This window comes from Capra hircus, chromosome 5 (assembly GCF_001704415.2).
Source record: "Capra hircus breed San Clemente chromosome 5, ASM170441v1, whole genome shotgun sequence".
In the NCBI taxonomy this organism is placed as follows: domain Eukaryota; kingdom Metazoa; phylum Chordata; class Mammalia; order Artiodactyla; family Bovidae; genus Capra; species Capra hircus.
In genome coordinates this window covers 114,532,717-114,551,520 of record NC_030812.1, presented here as the reverse complement: position 1 = coordinate 114,551,520, position 18,804 = coordinate 114,532,717, and the positions used below count along the sequence as shown (strand labels likewise).

The 18,804-nt window shown below is 60.4% G+C and overlaps 1 protein-coding gene and 1 non-coding gene across 4 annotated transcripts in view; both read left to right on the top strand.

The window, feature by feature from the left end:
- Window positions 1–18,454, top strand: part of KIAA0930 (KIAA0930 ortholog) — a 44,228-nt gene extending 25,774 nt beyond the window's left edge. For 2 of the 3 annotated variants that reach the window (XM_018048896.1, XM_018048897.1), the window contains exons 2-10: window positions 2,787–2,938; window positions 5,501–5,626; window positions 5,730–5,807; window positions 6,037–6,138; window positions 7,495–7,635; window positions 8,095–8,289; window positions 10,919–11,081; window positions 12,094–12,252; window positions 12,678–18,454. In XM_018048896.1, the coding sequence (XP_017904385.1) occupies window positions 2,787–2,938; window positions 5,501–5,626; window positions 5,730–5,807; window positions 6,037–6,138; window positions 7,495–7,635; window positions 8,095–8,289; window positions 10,919–11,081; window positions 12,094–12,252; window positions 12,678–12,718 (1,157 nt within the window). In that variant the 3' untranslated portion in view covers window positions 12,719–18,454. Of the gene's footprint in view, window positions 1–2,479; window positions 2,626–2,786; window positions 2,939–5,500; window positions 5,627–5,729; window positions 5,808–6,036; window positions 6,139–7,494; window positions 7,636–8,094; window positions 8,290–10,918; window positions 11,082–12,093; window positions 12,253–12,677 lie in introns of those variants that run through there. The other variant, XM_018048895.1, reaches the window with a different exon arrangement.
- MIR1249 (microRNA 1249) lies at window positions 10,092–10,205 on the top strand. The gene has a single exon (NR_129564.1). It is a non-coding gene; the product is annotated as a microRNA 1249 (primary transcript).

The window sequence follows — 18,804 nt, the reverse complement described above, 5'->3', positions numbered from 1 at the left end:
TAAGTTGGGCCAATCCGTTTATTCACGCAGCATTTATTGAGTGCCTGCTGTGTGCCTGGCTCTGTTCTGGGCACTATACTCAGATGGTCATCCAGGCAGGTCCCTACTCCTGGGACCTCCTTGTGCAGCCCAGGGCCTGTCGTGAAACCCCAGATGTAGTGATGGTGGTGAAACAAGGTGAGCCGGGAGGGGAGCGCCTCCAGCACGTTTACTGTGGGGCCTGAAGTGGCCCCTGAAGCCAGGAGAGCCATCTGAGCGGCAGCGGGCATGACAGGAAGGAGCCGCCTGTGCAGAGGCCCCGGGGCAGAGGCGCGGGCATCCCCAGGAGGCCAGCAGGGCTGGTGAGTGGCGAGGAGAGGGGCTGTCACGGGGAGTTTTCTCAGAACTTTGGCTTTCATTCTGAATTCCACGGGAAGGTTTGAAGGGGGACAGGAGCCGACTTTAAATACAGACCCCGTAGCTGTGATGTGGGGGGCGGAGTGGGGGTGGGAGTGGACGCGGCCATGGATGCAGTCCAGGGAAGCTGCCCCCGCCACCCCAGGAGGGGAAGGGCCTGGGGGTGGCGCCCACCAGGCTCTCTGATGGCCACGGGGCTCCGGCACTTCCCGGGAGAAGCAGTGAGGCGGTGGGCCGGTGGTTCGGGAGCGGCCTGTCGAGGATGGGGGCACCAGCGCAGGGTGACCTTCGGGCTGGGCCCCAGGAGCCCCTGTGTCGGGGGGGACACGGGCAGGCAGTGTGCCGCAGCCGCCCTTGCTAACTGGGCCAGATGGGCTGTGAAGAAAGCGATCGCTCAGAGTTTACAGCAGGGAAATGGGACCCCTTGTGTGGACCTGCTGGGCCAGGCCCGGCGGCACGCGGAACCCTGGAGAGCACGTTGGCATGTATTTTGTGCCGTCTCCAGCACTCCAGTGCTGCACGCAGGATCCCCACTCCCACCCTTAGACCCAAGGACCTTCCCTTGTCAGAACCTGGGGCTGCCAGCTGCCGGCCGATTGCTTTGCATCCATTATCTGGGTCCATTGCATTGCATTTTCCGAGAGCCTGAGTGTGTGCGTGTGTGTGTGGTCTGACAGGTCTGAGGACTCAGCAGTTTCTAGCTCTGGGATCTTGGGCCCCTTTTTCTGACTCCTGAGAGTCAGTCTCTTCTCTTGTGAAACCAGGCAGCCGCAGTAACAGGCTGTGGGCAAAGTTCAGTGAGACAGCCCGCATGACTCTGCCTGGCAACTGCAGGAAGCACTGTGGCCGCCCACCTGGTGCCGTGGGTACCACCAGGCTCCTTCTGCTTGCAGAATAAGGAGATCGCCCGAGGGGGTATGCGCTTGAGCCAGAGTGACGCGGATGGTGAACTTGACTCACTGTGGCAGGTGATGGGGTTCGGAGCCCTGACCCACTGCTTGTGGAGACCACAGCGGCTGCCGTAGCCCCCACCCCCAAGGGACCAGGAAGCAGTGGGTGTGGGCAGTCTTGGAGCGTTGAGTCTAGAAGGCCTTCTGCTGGGCTGGGGGCTCAGAAGGAGCTGACAGTAAACTGTCCTGGGAGAGTTCTTCTTCTGTTAGGAAGAACGCGGCCCACCCCGCTTGATTTTGTGCAGGGGCTTTAGGGGTGTGAGTTGGGCGCTGCCTGTTGTCACAGTGGTCAGTCCGGGGGTCTCTCCCGGCCTTTGCCCCCGAAGCTGATGGGTGACCTTTGTCTTGATCAGGCTCGCCGGCCTGGGCCCCTGACTGATGAGACCCCCTTCTGTTTTCCTTACGTGGGAGCCAGCCAGGGTGTGGGTGTGGGTGGGCTGCGGACCCTCTGGACGCAGCGGGCGGGAGCCTGATGTAAACAGGGCCAGGGTGTTTAGAACTCCAGGGCCTGAGGGCTGAGCCTGCCCCCGCCCCGCCCCCCTCCACCCCGGGCCCCTGTTCTGACCACCTGTGAGGACATGGGCAGCCCCATATCCGCCCCGAGGGTCCCGCCTCCAGGGGTTCCAGAAGACAGATGCTCTGGGAGCAGAGGGGAACAAACCAGCAGCAATTCAGTATCTTGGGTTTCTAAGCAGTAGCTCTGCAGCACATCTTGCCCTTTCATCAGGTCTGTTCAGACGCCCACCTTCTTTAGGTCCCGTGGGCCAGCCACATCTGTGGTGTCTGCCTTCACCCCCAGGAACCTGGGGATCAGAGAGGTCCCTGGGTTGGCCCGTGGTCACACAGCTAGTGCAGAGCTGGAGCGGAAACTCTCAGCCTTCCTACCGGAGCCTGTGGGCTTTTTCCCTCCGTGCATGGGAAAGAGGACCATAACGATCTAGGTATCAGGAAGAAATACTGTCGATAATAAGAAGCAGAGTCAGCCTGGAGTGCTGGAAGGCTGCCTGTCTCCTGCCTGCAGCTGAGCCCAGCAGGCAGAGGGGCAGCTGTCCCTTTAAGTCAGATTCCCGGGGTGGGGGTGGGGAGGGAGGTGCCGGCTGGGTGGATCTCCCCTCCTGAGCCCTCGGGGCTCCCCGCCAGACAGCCTGCGGCGCCTTCCCTCCGATCCAGGCTTCCCTTCCCCGCGCGATGCTGCTGATTCATCCTGGGGCTGGAGTCCGCGGTGCTGCGGGGCTCGGGGCCGCGCCTCTGGGTGGAGGGCTCGGGGCCTTCTGGGGAGGTACCCTTGGGCCTCTGCGGGTGCCCCGTGGGGGCTGGGGCGTAAGGGGAAGGGGGCTCCTCACATCGCGGAGGTCTGCAGGGGGCAGGGAGGGGCCAGGGCTCGGCCCAGGTCCCTCACAGGTGCCCCCCCCCCCAATCCCCTCTGGCCTCCTTGCACAGGGTGCTTCAAGGACGACCGCATCGTCTTCTGGACGTGGATGTTCTCCACCTACTTCATGGAGAAGTGGGCCCCGCGCCAGGACGACATGCTCTTTTACGTGCGCCGGAAGCTGGCGTTCGCGGGCAGCGAGGGCGCCCTGGACGGGCGGAAGGTGAGCGCCCCGGGGGGCCCCCCCAGCGGGATCCGCAGGCTTGTGGGCCGCGGGCCTGCAGTCCTCCGCGCGTTAGGAGGGGAACGCGGTGTTCATTCAGCGCCTGCCAGGTGCCAGGAGCTGGGCGGGGATGGCCACACAGGTGGGTATTATTACTGAGGTTCCCCATGAGCCCAGCAGGCAGCGATGAGTATCGCTACAGTGCCTTGGAGGAGACACATCCAGAGGCTGGGTGGTCTGGCCGGCATCTCATCCTTAGTAAGTAAACAGGAGAGCGAAGACGTTGACCCCGAAGGCTGGGTCCAGCCTGGCTGTGGGCAGGTGACCTGGCTTGGTGATGGTGGTGATGGTGGTGATGCCTGCCAGCCCCTGAGCCCTCACCTCACCCCCAACAGGGGACTCAGCTCTCTGCCTCTCCCATCTCCCATGTCTTCCCACAACTGGACAGGACAAGGGCTGTTATCCCCTTTTTACCGAAGAGACCAAAGGCTTGCAGGTGACATGAGTCACCTCCGGTGTTTAATCCACTGTTTCAGTGTGTCCACAAGTTAATAGAACAAGCTTTGCATGTCTTTCAGAAGCTTTATTTAGTGTTTTGTAAAATGTTGAAGCAACCTGTATGCCAAACATACAAAGACAATGTTTTCATTTAAATACAAAAACGCCTCGGGCAGTGGAGACAGGTCTTTGCAGCGTGCCTGCACCAGCGCTTGTGACCCCGGGCTTGGGCTCAGTGGCTGGGGCTAGGTGGCTGGGGCTCATGCCTTCCCTCCCCTGTGCCTGCTCTTTGAGCCTGATCGTGCAGGACGGGTTTTCTGCAAACGGACAGGCCTGGTGCCTGCTGCAAAGGAGACATGGTGGCCTGCAAGCCTGCGGCCAAATGGCTGGTCCGGGCGGGGTGCATGACAGGCGGGAAGACCTGGGTGGGGGGGCAGGGTGCTCTGATGACCATCTGAAGTCTGCAGCGGCTGGCTGTGTGACCGGGTTGTCACTGGGGCCAGTGGATGCTGGGACCCTGAGTGCATCATGCGGAGCCAACACAGTGTGGGTCACTATAGTGACCGGAAGGGAGGGGAGTGGCCAGCAGAGGCCACCTGAGTGAGGCGGGTCTTGAAGGAAGGGGAGAGATGGTCCCGGCGGAGGGGCAGGTGGAAGGGCAGGTGGCCGAGCGGTGGGCCTGACCGTCTGCTGAAGTTTTAAGTTGCAGATTTTTTTTTTTTTTTTTTGCAAAATCTTGGTGGTTGTTTAAAGGCAGTGTGTTGAGGCCAGAGGCAACAGTAAGGACTGTGTGCACCTGAGACGTGGTCGTGCCTTGAATGTTGGTGCCTGGAGAGGCCCTGGCTCTGGTCAGGGAGGGTTTTCTTAGCCGATCTGGCCTTGACTGCTCCAGTGGGCAGGTGGGGCTCAGGAGGGGTCAGCTCTGTGGGTTCCCAGAGCGGCGGGGTGGGGAGGTGAAAGGAAGTGGCAAGTGCTGGCTTTTCTCTTGGGGAGAGAACCCTGGACTCAGGCCTGAGCGGTTTCGGAGCCGGAGGCCTGAGGCTGTGTGTGAGGTCCCCTGAAGGTTGGGGTGGGGCGGTGTTGACAAGGTCAGTGAGGGGAGCCCGAGTTTGGGAGCGTGTGGCAGTCTAGCTGTGCGTGTGCTGGAACATTCCATCGCACCTCTGCCCTGAGCCCTCTGCAGGCCCTTCTCTCCCAGCACTGGGAGCACAAGATGACTCAGCCTTGGCCGGGGCCTCAGGGAGCACTCCCCCGCCCCCCTGCCCCCGGCCTGGTCTGCTGGGACCCACAAGGTGGCCAGTGGCACGTGGAATGGTTGGTGCTGTGATGGTGGGAAGAATGGGGTGGCTGGGGACCCACAGAGAGGAGGAGGTGGCGTCTGGCCGGAATGTTGTAGGTCAGAGCGAGGGGATGACGGTGGATAGAGGACATTTGAAGGGAGGGGTGAGCCAGCACACGCATGACAGGCCCCGCCGGGGTGGGTCTGCGGTGTCTGGAAGGCAGCAGGCGGGGGAGAACCCACGGGTCTGGAGGTGCGAGGTGGACGGGGCGGGGGAGGAGGGAGATCACACAGCTGCTCCCGCGCAGCCTCCCAGCCTGCTTTTGCTGCGAAGAGCAGAAAGGAAAGCCCCTGGCCGGCACGCCGTGGGCGCTGCTGCAGGGCCTGCGCACTGCGGGCTCTCTGCGGGCTCTCTGCGGCAAGCCCGGCCGCCTCCCGCCCCCTCCTCATCCGGCCGCCCCGCCGAGCCGGTACCCAGTTGCCGTAGCAACCCGAGGGCCTCCCGCTTGCTCAGCTGGTGTACAGGGTGGCTGGCTGGACGGGCTGCCTGTGGGCTGGGCCAGGATGCTGGGATCCCCCCGCCCTGCTGGGAGGCCCTAGGGACGACCTAGGTGGGAGGCTAGCTTCTTGATGAACCCCCGGCGTCGTGAAGCCAGAGGACCCAGGAGGGAGATTGGAGTCCGCGCCCCGCGTGCGAGGGGCCAGTGAGGAGAGGATGCCCCCGGGGCGGGGGATGCGGTGTGGGGGGCCGGTGCCGGGACTCACCTCTGACCTGGGCCTCGCAGCTGGCGGAGGCCGAGCCTGAGGTGGAGGTGGAGGTGTACCGGCGGGACTCCAAGAAGCTGCCGGGCCTCGGAGACCCGGACATCGACTGGGAGGAGAGCGTCTGCCTGAACCTCATCCTGCAGAAGGTACCGGGCGCCGTGCGCAGGGCTCCTGGCGGCGGGGGCGGGGTGCTCGAAGGCCCCGGGGCACAGCGGAGCCCTGCACTCCCCTGTCCTGCGTCCCTTATAGCTGGATTACATGGTGACCTGTGCTGTGTGCACGCGAGCCGACGGCGGGGACATCCACATCCACAGGAAGAGGTCCCAGGTGAGCCCGCGGGCGCCCGGGGTCCCCCTCCCGCTGCCCTGCCCCGCGGGGAGGCTGATCCCAGAATTTCCCTGCAGCCCTGGGGGCCTGGGTCCCAGCGGCTCCTGGGGCCCTGGGACCCTGGGACCCCGGCGATCTGTGCCTACCCCACCCCAGCGCGTGGCTCCGGCCCGGGTGCAGGACACGGTGGGGGTTTCACTCAGCCCCCTCCAATCTTTTTTTCTTCCAGCAAGTGTTCGCGTCCCCCAGTAAGCACCCCATGGACAGCAAAGGGGAGGAGTCCAAGATCAGCTACCCCAACATCTTCTTCATGATCGACAGCTTCGAGGAGGTGGGGGCTCTGTCTTGGTCTGGCTCCGTGTGTCAGGGGATGTGACCCTCCCCCCCCCCCCCAGTCACCCCTCAGGCCTCACACGCCTTCAGGAAGGAGGTAGGGGCAGGGCTGGCCTCCTGCTCTCCCTGCTGCTTCCTTGACTCAGGGCAAATGAGTTCACCGGGCTCCGAACCTCAGTGTTCTCATCTGTAAAATGGGCGTCAGGGTTGAAAGATCAGAGAGCTCACGCGTGGGAGGAGGTGTCATCAAGTCCTGCAGATCGCTGCCCGGGCAGGAGGGATGGTTATTACCACCCTTGAATCCTAAATGAGGCCTCCACACCTTGGGATCCTAGGATGCTGCGATGGGCGGGGCTCCGGAAGTTACAACTGGGGCCGGAGGCAGCTCACTCGACTGGGAAACGCAGGGTGCTGGGAAGCCAGCTGCGCCCCCTGGCGACCCTGCCGGCTCCTGTCCAGCCATCCTCCTGTCGCGGTCTGGGCAGTGGAGCTGTTCCCCCCACCACCCGCAGTGAGGGCCGGGCGGTGGGAGAGGGGGTGAGTTGGGGGGATGGGGGCCCCTGGAGCACTCATGAAGGGTGGGGTGTGGGCTGCAGGTCGATTCTCGATTTGGTTGGCGTCTTGAGCATCTCAGGTCAGGGAGCTGAGCGCCCTCTCCAGACTCACACAGCTCATCCACAGCAGAGCTGAGATTGAAGCTGGAGTCTGGATGATCTCAGAGCTCAGCCTGCACACGGCCCCCTGCCCCACGCCATGGGCAGTGACTCTGGCGGGGGCGGGCTGTCCAGTCCCTTGCAGGCGGCCCCCACCCCCACCCCCACCCCCACCCCCACCCCCCGCAGGCAGGCAGGCTGTGCGGCTTCTGAGCTGGTGCCCACGCACAGGCCCTGACTGCCGGGGCAGGGCTGGGGTGGGTGGGCTGCGCACCCATATCTGAGGGCATAGAAGACACTCGAAAGCGGGCCAGACAGTCCCTGTGAACTGTTCTACTTCCTGGTGTCCCTCCAGTGGACACCGGGTGGGGGGGGCGCATCCTCTTCCAGTCCCAGAGTCGCTTATGACCTCAGCCCCTTGTAGACGCTGCCCCTGCCCACGGGTGGGCTGTCCTTGCTGTGCAGGTCCCTGTGGAGTGGAGGCAGGCCTGGGGGCCTTGGGCAAAAGCCTTCACATCTGTGGCCCAGTGTTCTCACCTGTAAAGGGGGAGTTTCCAAGCAGCCCTCCCTGGGTCAAGGAGCGGGGCGGGGGCGAGGGGGGGGCGGGGGGGGGTTGGGGCGGGCGGCTGGGAGCCGTGCCGGGGGCGGGGGGCAGCTGACTGGTGCCATCCCCGCGTCCGCTTCACGCCCCGCCTCCCCAGGTGTTCAGCGACATGACCGTGGGGGAAGGGGAGATGGTCTGCGTGGAGCTGGTGGCCAGCGACAAGACCGACACGTTCCAGGGGGTCATCTTTCAGGGCTCCATCCGCTACGAGGCGCTCAAGAAGGTGTATGACAACCGCGTGAGTGCAGGGTGGGCCGGGCCCAGGAGCACCCCTCTGCCCTTGCCCAGCTCTGCTGTACCTGCCCCTTGCCAGAGCTCCTGCAGCGCCCCCAGTGCCCCTCCTAGGCAGCTGGGGCCTGGGTCACGTGGTGCTTTTCCCGGGAATACCCTCCTGGGACTCTTGGTCCTGGACAGAGTTCAGGTGGACAAGTGCCCTCCTGCTGCTGAACACTGCCCCGGGGTGTCCTCTCTGGATCCCAGGGCAAGGGATGGGGAGGCGGCCTTGGTCCCACCATCTAGGGTGTCAGACAGGGATGCGAGGGTCCTGGCACCACCCCCGCCTTGTGGGCAAGCCCGGGTCAGCCAGGGCTGGGTCTCCCCAGAGTGGGGCTGGAGGCCCTCAGGGGCTTCTTGAGGGAGGGTCCCCCTGGCTGCTGGAGCCCCCAGGGACCGGGCATCCCCGCCTGCCCTCCCGCAGGTGAGCGTGGCGGCCCGCATGGCCCAGAAGATGTCATTCGGCTTCTACAAGTACAGCAACATGGAGTTTGTGCGCATGAAGGGGCCCCAGGGCAAGGGCCATGCCGAGATGGCGGTCAGCCGTGTGTCCACAGGTGACACATCCCCCTGTGGGACCGAAGAGGACTCTAGCCCGGCTTCACCCATGCATGAGCGGGTAAGGCTGCGCAGCTCGGGGAGGGCCTCTGCCCCTCCCTGAGGCCCGCCTCCCACCGCCTCCCTGGTCCTTCCCGCCCCCTACCCCCGGTGAGGTAGGTGTCATGGTCCCCAGCCTTCTGGGGAGGAGGCCAAGGTTCAGAGAGGGCAGGTGACTGGCCCAGGTTCACGCAGCAGGTTAGTGCCTGGGCCCCGAGCTGCCACGGCGGCGGGGCTCAGCCAGCGGGGTCCCAGCGCCTCGCCTGGGCGAGGGTGGGCACCCGAGCGGCCTTTCCAGGGGGTGAGATGGGGACAATGATGGATGAGCTCCAGGAGGGTTGGCCGGAGCCTCAAGACCCTGGGGCCCCCCGGCTGGTCTCTGCCTGGGCTGCTTGCCAACCAGATGCTGGGCGCTGGAACTGCTGGTGGCCGCCGCAGCTGTGGGCTGGTCCGAGCCTTCCTGTCTGCAGAGCTGGGCAGTCCCAGGCCTGCCGGGGTTCCTTGCACTGCCCCCTGCCATGTGGCTCACGCAACAGCACTGAGCCTCTGAGCCCTTTCTAGGCCGCTGTCCCTCCCTGGGGCCGGGAAGCTGAGCTCAATGGCAGCCTTATTCCCAGAGCCTCTGGGGTGGTAGGCGGGGGCAGGGCTCAGGCAAAAGAAAATACCCAGCCCGTTGGCCGCGTTGGCCGCGTTGCCCGCGTTGGGGGCTCCAGAGGAGACCGGGGGTCTTGAAGGAGGAGCGCACCCCCCCAGGCGTCTCCAGGAGGGGCTGCGGGGTGGGCCGCAGTCCAGGCACTGTTGCTCGCGTGAGCTGGGACAGGTCTCTCCTCTCTGAGCCTCAGTTTGCTCACCCGGAAATGGGGTGAGCACACACCCGCCTCCCGAGGTGTTGGGGACTCAGGAGCCAGGGCATCAGGGGCCCCGCCGGGGGTGGGGCCGGCTGGGGCATCTGCCTGGAGAAATGGCCCCCGAGCGTGAGGGTCCTGCGTCCCCGCTGGCACGCCTGCGGTCAGGGAGCCACGCGCACTCTGCCTCTCACTCTGTAAGCGCACCAGCACACGCCCTCCAGGCAGTCAGGTGGCACTTTTCTTTCTCTTGTTATCTCTTTTTTTTCTGCTTTGAGTTTCCTGCAGTGAATGTGTTTTGTAAGCAGAGCAGAAACAACAAACGCTCTCTTTCTGTGATGATGGGTGAGAATTCTGGGCAGAAGCCTCTGTTGTCTTGGGAACAGAGACCGTTTGTCTCTGCAATAAGGAGCCTAATCCCCCTTGGTCCTCAGGTGCCCACTGAGGCTAACAAATGTGTGCATAACAGCCCTTGTGAAGAAGTGGGCTGGGCTCGGGCCGGACAAACCTGGGTGCCAGTTCTGGCCTTGTGCTTGCTGACAGAGAGGCTACTGGACCCGTCCGGGCCTTCATCTTCCCATCTGTCAAATGGGGGTGCTGCTCTTTCTCTCCCAGGGTGGCCGTGGGGGGTGGAGGAGACAGTGCCTGGGAAAGCCCCAGGCCCGCAGCAGCAGGGGGAACCTAGGGTCAAGGGGAGGGGCCTGGCAGGGTCCTCCCTGTGCTGCTCGGGCCCCCCGCCTCTGTGCTCGCTGCCGCTTGCGCCCCCCTTTCCCAGAGGGGTCGTTTGTAACCAGCACATGACAAATGGAGACTCTGTGTATTGTGGTTTCTGGTGTTTGTTTTTCTATCTTCTAAAAACCTTCCCCGGCTTGTGGGAGGACCGTCTGGAGCCCAGCGGCCGCCGGGACTCTGGTGGATGTCGGAGCCGTGACGAGGAGGCTGACGGGGCTCCTGAAGTTTCAGTCCCAGCTCACCTTGTTCCTCAGATTCTTGTTTGCATGGGGAGGAGGGAGGAGATGGGCCACGTTCCCTCTGCCTGGAACGCCCTTCCCCCCCTTCTTCACCTAGCGAACTCCTACTCGTCCTTCAAGACCCAGCTCAAGCAGCGTCTCTTCCGGGAAGCCTTTCGTGATTCCCCAGGCTGTTGATTCCTTTTGCCTCTGTGCTCACCTGTATCTTGTGCTTCCTTTTTTTTTCTGTCTTTAACAACCAACATTCAATGTGTGGTTGTCAACTTTTGGGTCTCTCGCCCCCCCCCCCGGAAGACTGTGAGCTCCTTGAGGGCAGGGACCCCAGTCATGTGCTCCCCTGAGTGGGTGTGGAGAATGGTTGGTGATGGGCAGCGTGGTTAGAAGAGAGGAGAGCGGGAGATGGAGGGGTGGACTATTTGACCACTGCGCTTCTGTGGAAGGATGCTGGGGGAGAGAGGGGACAGGAGATAAAAACCAGGAGAAGAAATTAGAGCATAGCCTTAGGGGCAGAAGCCCTGGGGTGCAGCCCCAGCGTGGCCACTGTCTGCTGAGTGACCTTGGCCCCGCCAGGGTGGCTGTCCTGCCTCAGCCGGTTCTCACGTCAAGGGTGGTCGGGAAGGTTTGGCGGATTCAGCAGCCAGGCTTGCTCTGTGCTCGGATGACCCCTGGCCAGTGGTTGAGGCCCCAGGAGGGCAGCTGGGTTCTTCCCGGGGTGGAGCTGGTGGCCAGCGCCTGCCAAGCCCCAGGCTGGCTGCGCTCTGCGGGCGGGAGATGGGTGGGCGCCGGGCGCCCCCAGGTTGGCGGGCCGCCCTGGTGACATGCTCCTTGTTCCCAGGTGACCTCCTTCAGCACACCCCCCACCCCTGAGCGGAACAACCGGCCTGCCTTCTTCTCCCCATCCCTCAAGAGGAAGGGGCCCCGGAACCGGATTGCAGAGATGAAGAAGTCTCACTCGGCCAACGACAGCGAGGAATTCTTCCGGGAGGACGACGGGGGAGGTGACCCTGCTGCTCCCCGCTGCCCCCCGGCCCGCGGGGCCTCCTCACTCCCTTCTGCACATTCAGAGAGCCAGGGGGCTGTGTGCCAGCCCATCCTGTGTGGGGGTGGAGCTGTGGACAGACAGCAGACGGCCACCAAGGGGAGTCCCCAGCCCCAGCTCAGCGTGGCCGGCAGTTGGCACCTGATTTCAGGGGCTGCGAGGGGAGGGCTCTGGGCACGCGCGCATGCTGTTCCCTCCCTCTGCGAGGTGCCCTGCGGCCCTGCCGCCTCCAGCGCGGTGTCCCTCGGGGCTCACCTGGCCTCCTCCCTGAGCCCGGGCCCGTCTGTCCAGCGGCCTCCTGGGCATCTCCGCCCGGGTGTCTCTGCGGTCCTCGATCGCACCCCTATCGCTCGGTCCTCAGGCCTCCCTGCTCTCCTCTCTGCCCTGCATGGGTCCCGCTGTGGGAGCGGTAAGGGCAGGGCCGTGTTTATCAGAGGGGCGGCAGGAGGCTGTTGGAAGAGCTTAGAGGGTCCTGATCGGCAGGACTGAGGCAGAGGGCCTGTTGGACGAGACCTTGGCTGGGGCCGCAGACCCCAGCCCGGGTCTTGAGCTGCTCTCGAGTGGGCTTGGGCAGCGCCGCCCTCCTGGGCTCCTTCCAGACCAGTGGGAAAGCGTCCATAGCACCCACCTGCCTCCCTGGGCGGCCCACCAGCCGGGTGATGGTGCCAGGTCATCCCAGCTGTACCCCCGCACCCCTCTGGGGAGAGGACCGGAGCGGGGCAGCCACGGGGTCCGGCACAGTGACAGGCCCGGGCCCACAGGGGAGGCGCTCCAGGACCGGAGCGGGGGCATCAGGGAGAGCCCTGAGGGGGGGACCAGGCTGGAAGGCAGAGGGGGCTGGGCACCGCAGGAGGGCAGTCAAGAGGAGGGTCGGTCGGGTCAGAGGTCGAGCTGGGCTGGGGAGGGGTCACCTGGGTGGGAGTCACGCTCCGCTCCCGCGGCCTGGGCCTGATGCGCCGTCTCTGCTGCAGCTGACCTGCACAACGCCACCAACCTGCGGTCTCGCTCCCTGTCGGGCACGGGGCGCTCCCTGGTCGGGTCCTGGCTGAAGCTGAACAGGGCAGACGGGAACTTCCTTCTCTATGCACACTTAACCTACGTCACTTTGCCGCTGCATCGGATTTTAACAGGTAACTCTGACTTTGGGGTGGGACCTCTGGGGGAACCACGGGCCCTAAAAGGTACTCCTGTGGGCAGTGCTCAGGTGCCCACACCTGCCCCCAGAGGGCCTTCAGACCCTCAGCACGTGCATGCTACTCAAGGGGCAGGCGGAGCTCGTGCTGGAGGGCCTGCGGGGCCGTGGCTCCGGAGTCAGGCTGCCTGTGTGAGCCTCGAGCCCCGAGCCCTTGCCCCGTGGCGCAGCCGCCCCAGGCGTGCTCGTTGCCCGTTCCTGTCCAGAAGGAGGGTGAGCCCAGCCCCGTGGGTCCCCGAGGGCGGGAAGAGCGCCTTGGGGGCTTCCCTCACAGATGGAGCACCGGGACGGTCCCTGTGCCCCTCTGCGAGCACGGGAGGGCCACCCTTCCCTGTCTCCTCTATGACCCCCCTGCCACCCTAGACATCCTGGAAGTTCGGCAGAAGCCCATCCTGATGACCTAGCCGTGTGTGGAGCCCGCGCGGAGCCCCCAGCCCTGCCCAGTCCTGGGGTACTGCCAAGTGCCTACTTGCCCACCGCCACTGGGGTCTTCTGGGACTGCCCAGCACCGGAGCCGGAGCCAGGCGGGGCCGCTCGCCTCCCGGGGCCAGGGCCGACCCCACGAACACCAGCCCAAACTGAAGTGCCTCCTCCTCATCCCTGCTGGCCCTGCTCCGGCCCCTGCGCCCACCCACCCACCACCCTCAGCCTGTCTCTGGGGGGGTCCTCTGCACCCCAAGGAGCAGACCCACCAGTAGGCCGCAAGAGAGCGAGGGAGCGGCCAGCAGCCAGCCTGCGGACCCGACGCTCACCTCCCAGCAGACAGCAGGGAGACCACCTGGCTGGAGCCGCGCCACGTGTCCAGCGCTCAAGGAAAACTGGTTTAAGATGTGGTGACGCTGATCCAATGAGTCAGTCGCGATCGTCTGTCCTCCCGGCTTCCCCGCAGTCGTCTTTAGATGGGTTTCCACAGGGAGCACGGCCGTCTGCTGGCTCTGCCCTGGGCTGGGAATACCTCACCCCGCGCCCGGCTCAAGACCGGCCCTCGTCCCGCCAGAATGGCCTTTGCTTCCAGCCAAAGAGCATCACCCACATACACACACCTCCAACCCGGAGACGACCTGTCTGCACGTCGGCTGGCGTGACCCGCGGGATTGGGGTCCTGAGGGCAGGAGGGAGGGGTCGTACCCGGACAGGAGAAGGGTGGGGTCTCCCGCCGGAAGGGTGGATGATGCGCCGTGGGGTGATGTCCTCCCAGAAAGGTTCCAGGCCGAGCCTCCATCCTCTGGGGCCGGGGCAGGAGCTGGAGCGTCTCGTCTTCCCTGCTTTCCTGGAGCTCATTTTCTTTGACTGGGTGCACCGGTCCCACGTCTCAGGCCAGTCACTGAGGCAAAGAGGCATTGGCTTCCCCGTGGCCCAGGGCTGGTCAGGCTTCCTTCCAGCTTGGATGGAAGGTTTCCATCTGCGGGGACACACCGTGCTCCTCTCAGAACCAGGAGTCTCCCTGGGAGCAGAAACGTCGCTCTTGCTGTTTCCCGCGGGATAAGCCGTTAGCTGGGTCTCCGCTGCTCTGTGCGCGCCCTCAGGGGTATCCAGAGGGTCCCTGGTGTGCGCTTAGTGAACCCCTGAAGGAGGAGAGGGGAAGGAGGAGGGGCTCGCGTTCCCGTCCGTTTCTGTCCTTTGCGCTCCAAGGGTTTGCTTCGAGCTCCGGGTAACAGGGCGACTCCTTTGGGGCTTCTCCAGATTTTGTATGCTGTTATTAAAAGCGAGCTACTGCATTTCATTCTGCCTCAGTTTGCCCACCTGTGAATGGGGCTGATACCACCTACCTCACTGAAGTCTCCAGGGTTCCAGCGCACGACCAGGTCAGGATGAGATGGCCAGTCATTCCGCATAGCTCAGCTCAGGTGATGGGGCATAGGAATGCTTTCCTCCCCCTCCGTGCCCACCCCAACCCTGTCACCCAGGCCAAGAAGGCGAGCAGTGAGGTCAGGGCGAACAGTCTCGCCTCCTCTGACAGCGCCCGGCTCACCCATGTTCAGCTGCATCTCAGCTCCTCGCATGGTTTGACCATCTGACGTCCCAAAGCTGCGTCTTCCAGCCCCAGAGCGCTGGAGCAGAGCTTCAGGGAGCCGGGAGTCCAGCCAGGGTCCTGAGATGGGGGTTGAGTGTTCCCTGGGCTCCTTTCCTTCCTGGTTTTCTGGGATCTGAAGGCTCTGGGCCCGACCTTGGGAAAAATGCAGTCCTGACTCATCTCCCCGGGGTGAGGTCGTTCAGCACACGTACAAGTGCAGGGCCCTCCTCATCATCCGCGGTGAGGAGCCGGAGGAGGGGCCTCCCACTGGGGCCAGGAATAGGCTCCCCTGTTAAGACACCTCGTAGGGTAACTGAGGGCCAACTGCAGGAAGCTTGTATTCGTGCTTTGCAGATCTTGGAAATGAGGGCCAGGGGTTAGCGATCACACCTCACTCGTAAAGCACATGAACAGACCCACAGCATGGTTTGGCTGTTTCATACCCAACGTTGAGGAGTCCCTGGCATATGCAGGCACTATGCTAGACATTTAGGTGCCATCATCACCCCCATCTTGGAGACGAGGAAGTGGCCACAGGGAGGTCAGGTGAGCTGCCCGAGACTGGACAGTGAGCCAGACGGCAGGAGCACAGCCCAGGCGTCTGGCCCCAGTGGACACGGAGCTGCGGCCCCCTGCCGCCCCAGGACGGACACAGGAGCTGAGCTTTCTCAGTCTTAAACCCTCCCCGGGGTACTTCTGACACTTGTTCTAAACAAGCGTAGAGGCGTTTGGTCACTAGGCAGTAAGCCGTTCTTCTGAGTTTTGCTTTTTTCAGTCGCAAATGACTTCAGTAACAGAGTCACAGAGAGGCACGTGACAGCTGGAACCGGGCCTCCAACGTCCCGGGGCATCTCGGTGTGGCCACACCTCACTTCCTGTAAGGCCATCTTTCATTTTCCAGGAACATGCCTGGCTTATGTAACATGGAGGCGGCCAGAGCGTGTGGGAACTGGAATTCAAGTCCGGGGTTCCTTTGAAGAAGCCTGTAACCTTTAAGCTTTTTAAGGACATTAGTAAGGAAGTTCCCTTCTTTCCAGTGAAACGTCTTGGTTCTATAGTCTGGCCAGGCCCTGTGGTCCCTGTTTGCATCTCCCAGCGCCTGAGGGTTCAGGCCACGTTCAGTCTCCATCCCAATGTCTGATAGAAGGAATTTTCAGTTGTCTGTGAAAACAACTGAGCCTTGTTACTTCAAAAGAATATTATTTAAAACAAATATCATTTAAAACATTAGGTAACAGAGAAGTTGTCAAAGACAAGCAAAGTATCCTATAGCCAGTCAACTTGGAGATAGCCTGGGTTTTCTGGTGAGTCAGAGCCTTGCTAATATTTGGGCTTTTCAAGGACTGTGAGCAAAGCGTAAGAAATCAACTAGGTTTCTACCAAAGATGCTAATGACAGAAAGGCATGTTCCTGATGTGATTTTTTTTTTTTTTCAAAGATTCTAACTAGAATCAAACCAGGATCTCTTTTTGCTATTTTAATCACATAAACTAGTCAGTAAACATTTTTGAAGAATGATGTGAAAACATCATTTTTTTTTCTGTTAAAAGACATTCCAGAGGAAGTCCCTATGCAGTTACTATTGTCTAATGACCGACATTTGAAAAACGTATTTGACATTGTCATAACACAGGCATTTTAAATTGCTGGCCAAATTTTTAAGATTTGCAGATAAAACTGTCAACTTACACCATGGTAATAGATTCCACTCTGATAATTCTGTTCAGTTTTCCAGTGTAGCTGGAATTTAGTTTCAAAAGCCAAGTGTCTTGACAGTTCATGGATTATTCCTGTTCAGTCCTTTTCTCTCCTGAGTATCAGAAAGCAGAGCTGTTTCTCTTTGAAAGGTGTCCGCCCTAGTGGGACAGACTCCAGCAGGGATGCGATGCTGGCCCAGGTTGGGCCCCAGAGCCGGGGTGAAGCAGCGTCTGGGGGCATCAGCTGTTCTTTGGACAGGGCTCCTCTCCGGCCAGAGTCCCGTCCCATCCTCCCAGGAGCTGGGTGCTGGGGGCACTGTGGCTTCCTTCCCTTGTCCCTGCTCACGGACTGACTGGGCGCTGACATGGCCATGGGTAGAAAGGAGCCCTGCAGCCCTTCCTTCGTCTGAGCCCCGGGGCACCTCACGGAAGCCAGGTCCCTTGAACACCGAGTGGCCCGGGGTTGGGTTCAGAGTCCATGGCTGGCAGAGCTTCGGGAGCGGAGGCGGCCGGCCTTGTGCAGGCGTTTGTGTTTACAGTTTGCTACCCTGCCCGAGGCAGGCGGGCATCTTTGCGGCTGCGGCTCCAGCCCTGAGCTCAGCAGGTCAAAACCCACAGTGATGCTCCAGCTCCGCTGCGGGCATCCAGTCTCTCATTCCCCCACTTCCTGAAGGTTGGGCGATTTAGGTGTAAATAGTAATCTTTTATGGTCTCCAAACGGATTCTATGTGTGACGATACGTAAACCTGCAAAGAAAACCTGTGGAGGTTTTTCATGACTTTGAGGCTCAATTAAAATGATTTCTACAAAGTCTATTTTAGCAGAAACACGACGGCATACTTTGACTGTGTTAGGATCTGTTGGTGGTATTTCCATAAGCACTGTCAACGGCTTCGGGATTAACCATCTTCCACATTCAATAGGAGTAATTTCTAAGCAGTAATTGTGGTTGGCTGTTAGCTGTGCTTTATGACTTTGCATTTCTTTTGAAAGTTGATTTGCATGTTGGGTATTATTTATTTCTTCTCTATTGAATCTGTACCATTATTTTTTTCTCTAATGGGTGTTTCAGATTAAATACGGATACTACTTCAATGTGTTAACTTGCTGATTGAATCTTAATTTTTTCCCCCGGAGATGTCTTAACCTTTGGAGCTTTGATACAAGTTACTCTACTGAATAACAAGAAGGCACGCCCCAGCTCTGGCGGGCCTGGGAGTTGGCAGGGAGGTCTGGAGGCCAGCAGCTGGAATGTGCTCAGATGCTGTATTTGCAGAATGAAATCACAGATATGCTTTAGGTTCGGCTTTTGGCCCCTATAAAGCAGTATATACCCTTTCAGCTATAAAATTTCCCAAGCTTTTGCTAGAGAACCTCTTAAAAGGCCCTCAGAGACGTGGGAAAAAGACTAGAATAAAAGTCAGGAGTCCCAGGTTCAAGTGCCGGCAGGCTCCCAACAAGTGACTGGTCTTCTGGAAGGTGGGTTTGGACTGTGGCTCTCTGTTGCCTCCTAGCTGTCAGGTAGACACTGAGAATGTTCACAGCCCCCACAGGCCAACTCCACCAGTGCCGCCACCTGCAGGTTCTGTGGAAGAAAACTGCTCAGGCAGCGGGCTCTTTCTTTCCATGGTTAGGTGATCTCTGATGTCATGAGGTCATGGGCAAAAGGCCTAGACACCACAAAAAGTTAAAACAAAAGGTGGGGGCGGGGGGCAGTTGGGAGGAACACAGACAATCAGGAAATAGGGTCATCACTTCAAATGACATCTCCTAGAAAGTCACTGCATTAGAAACACAAGGCAGGATCCTCAGAACTGGCGTCACCAAGGGCAGCCTGTACCTAGGAAGATGTGCAGATGGTGCTTAAAGAGGAGGCAGTTTAGTAGGGAAGAGAGGACTTCCTCTTCATCCAGGCAGCCTGCTTTCTTGCTGACTTTCTTGAGTCTCTAACTTGGAAGCTGCCTGCGGTAGCTGTGCCCTACTAACTGCCTGCTCTCGAAGGCTACCTCTGTCCCCATTCTCTCACTCTGGCATAGATGCGCTTTAGGAACCACTGTCGTGCCCTAGCTTGGAAAAAAAAAAGTTGACTGGAAGGGAAAACCTTGGGGAGCTTTCTACCGGGAGGAGGGGTAGATGTATAACCATCCATACAGCACCACGGTTCATTGTATATATACATGTTGGATGTGTAAGCACCCTGTACTCTGCGATCAACTGTTAAAATGACAGGACAGTTGGAAAACTTCTATGAGGAAGGAAAATATTTGTTTTGGGGATGATCAGACAAAAGATGTCTTTTCCTTTGCTTACAGCTTTATTCAGTTCTCTCCTGACTTGGCCTCCACGTAAGCCGAAAGGCTTAACAAGACACTTTTTTCGTTTGTGGGTTAAGGAACCTGACTTACTTTAATAAAACAATGAGACTGCTCCATTTGAAACATCATGGTTTTTAGTAAACTAGTGATTATATATTTTTAAAATTAATTTTTATTGGAGTATACTTGCTTTACAATGTTGTATTTCTGCTGTAAAGAGAATCAGTTAACACATGTACACATTTCCACTCTTTATAGATTTTCTTTCCCATTTAGGTCACCACCCATCATTGTAGGGTTCCCTGTGCTAAACAGTAGGTTCTCTTAGTTCCCTATTTTATACGTTGATTATATTTTCAATAAACCACTTTGTTAAAGAGATTTTAGACAGTTTCAGAAACCAGTGAAGCTTGGTCCTTTAATGGGCACACACATACCTTCAAGACACACTGCAGGGAGCCCCA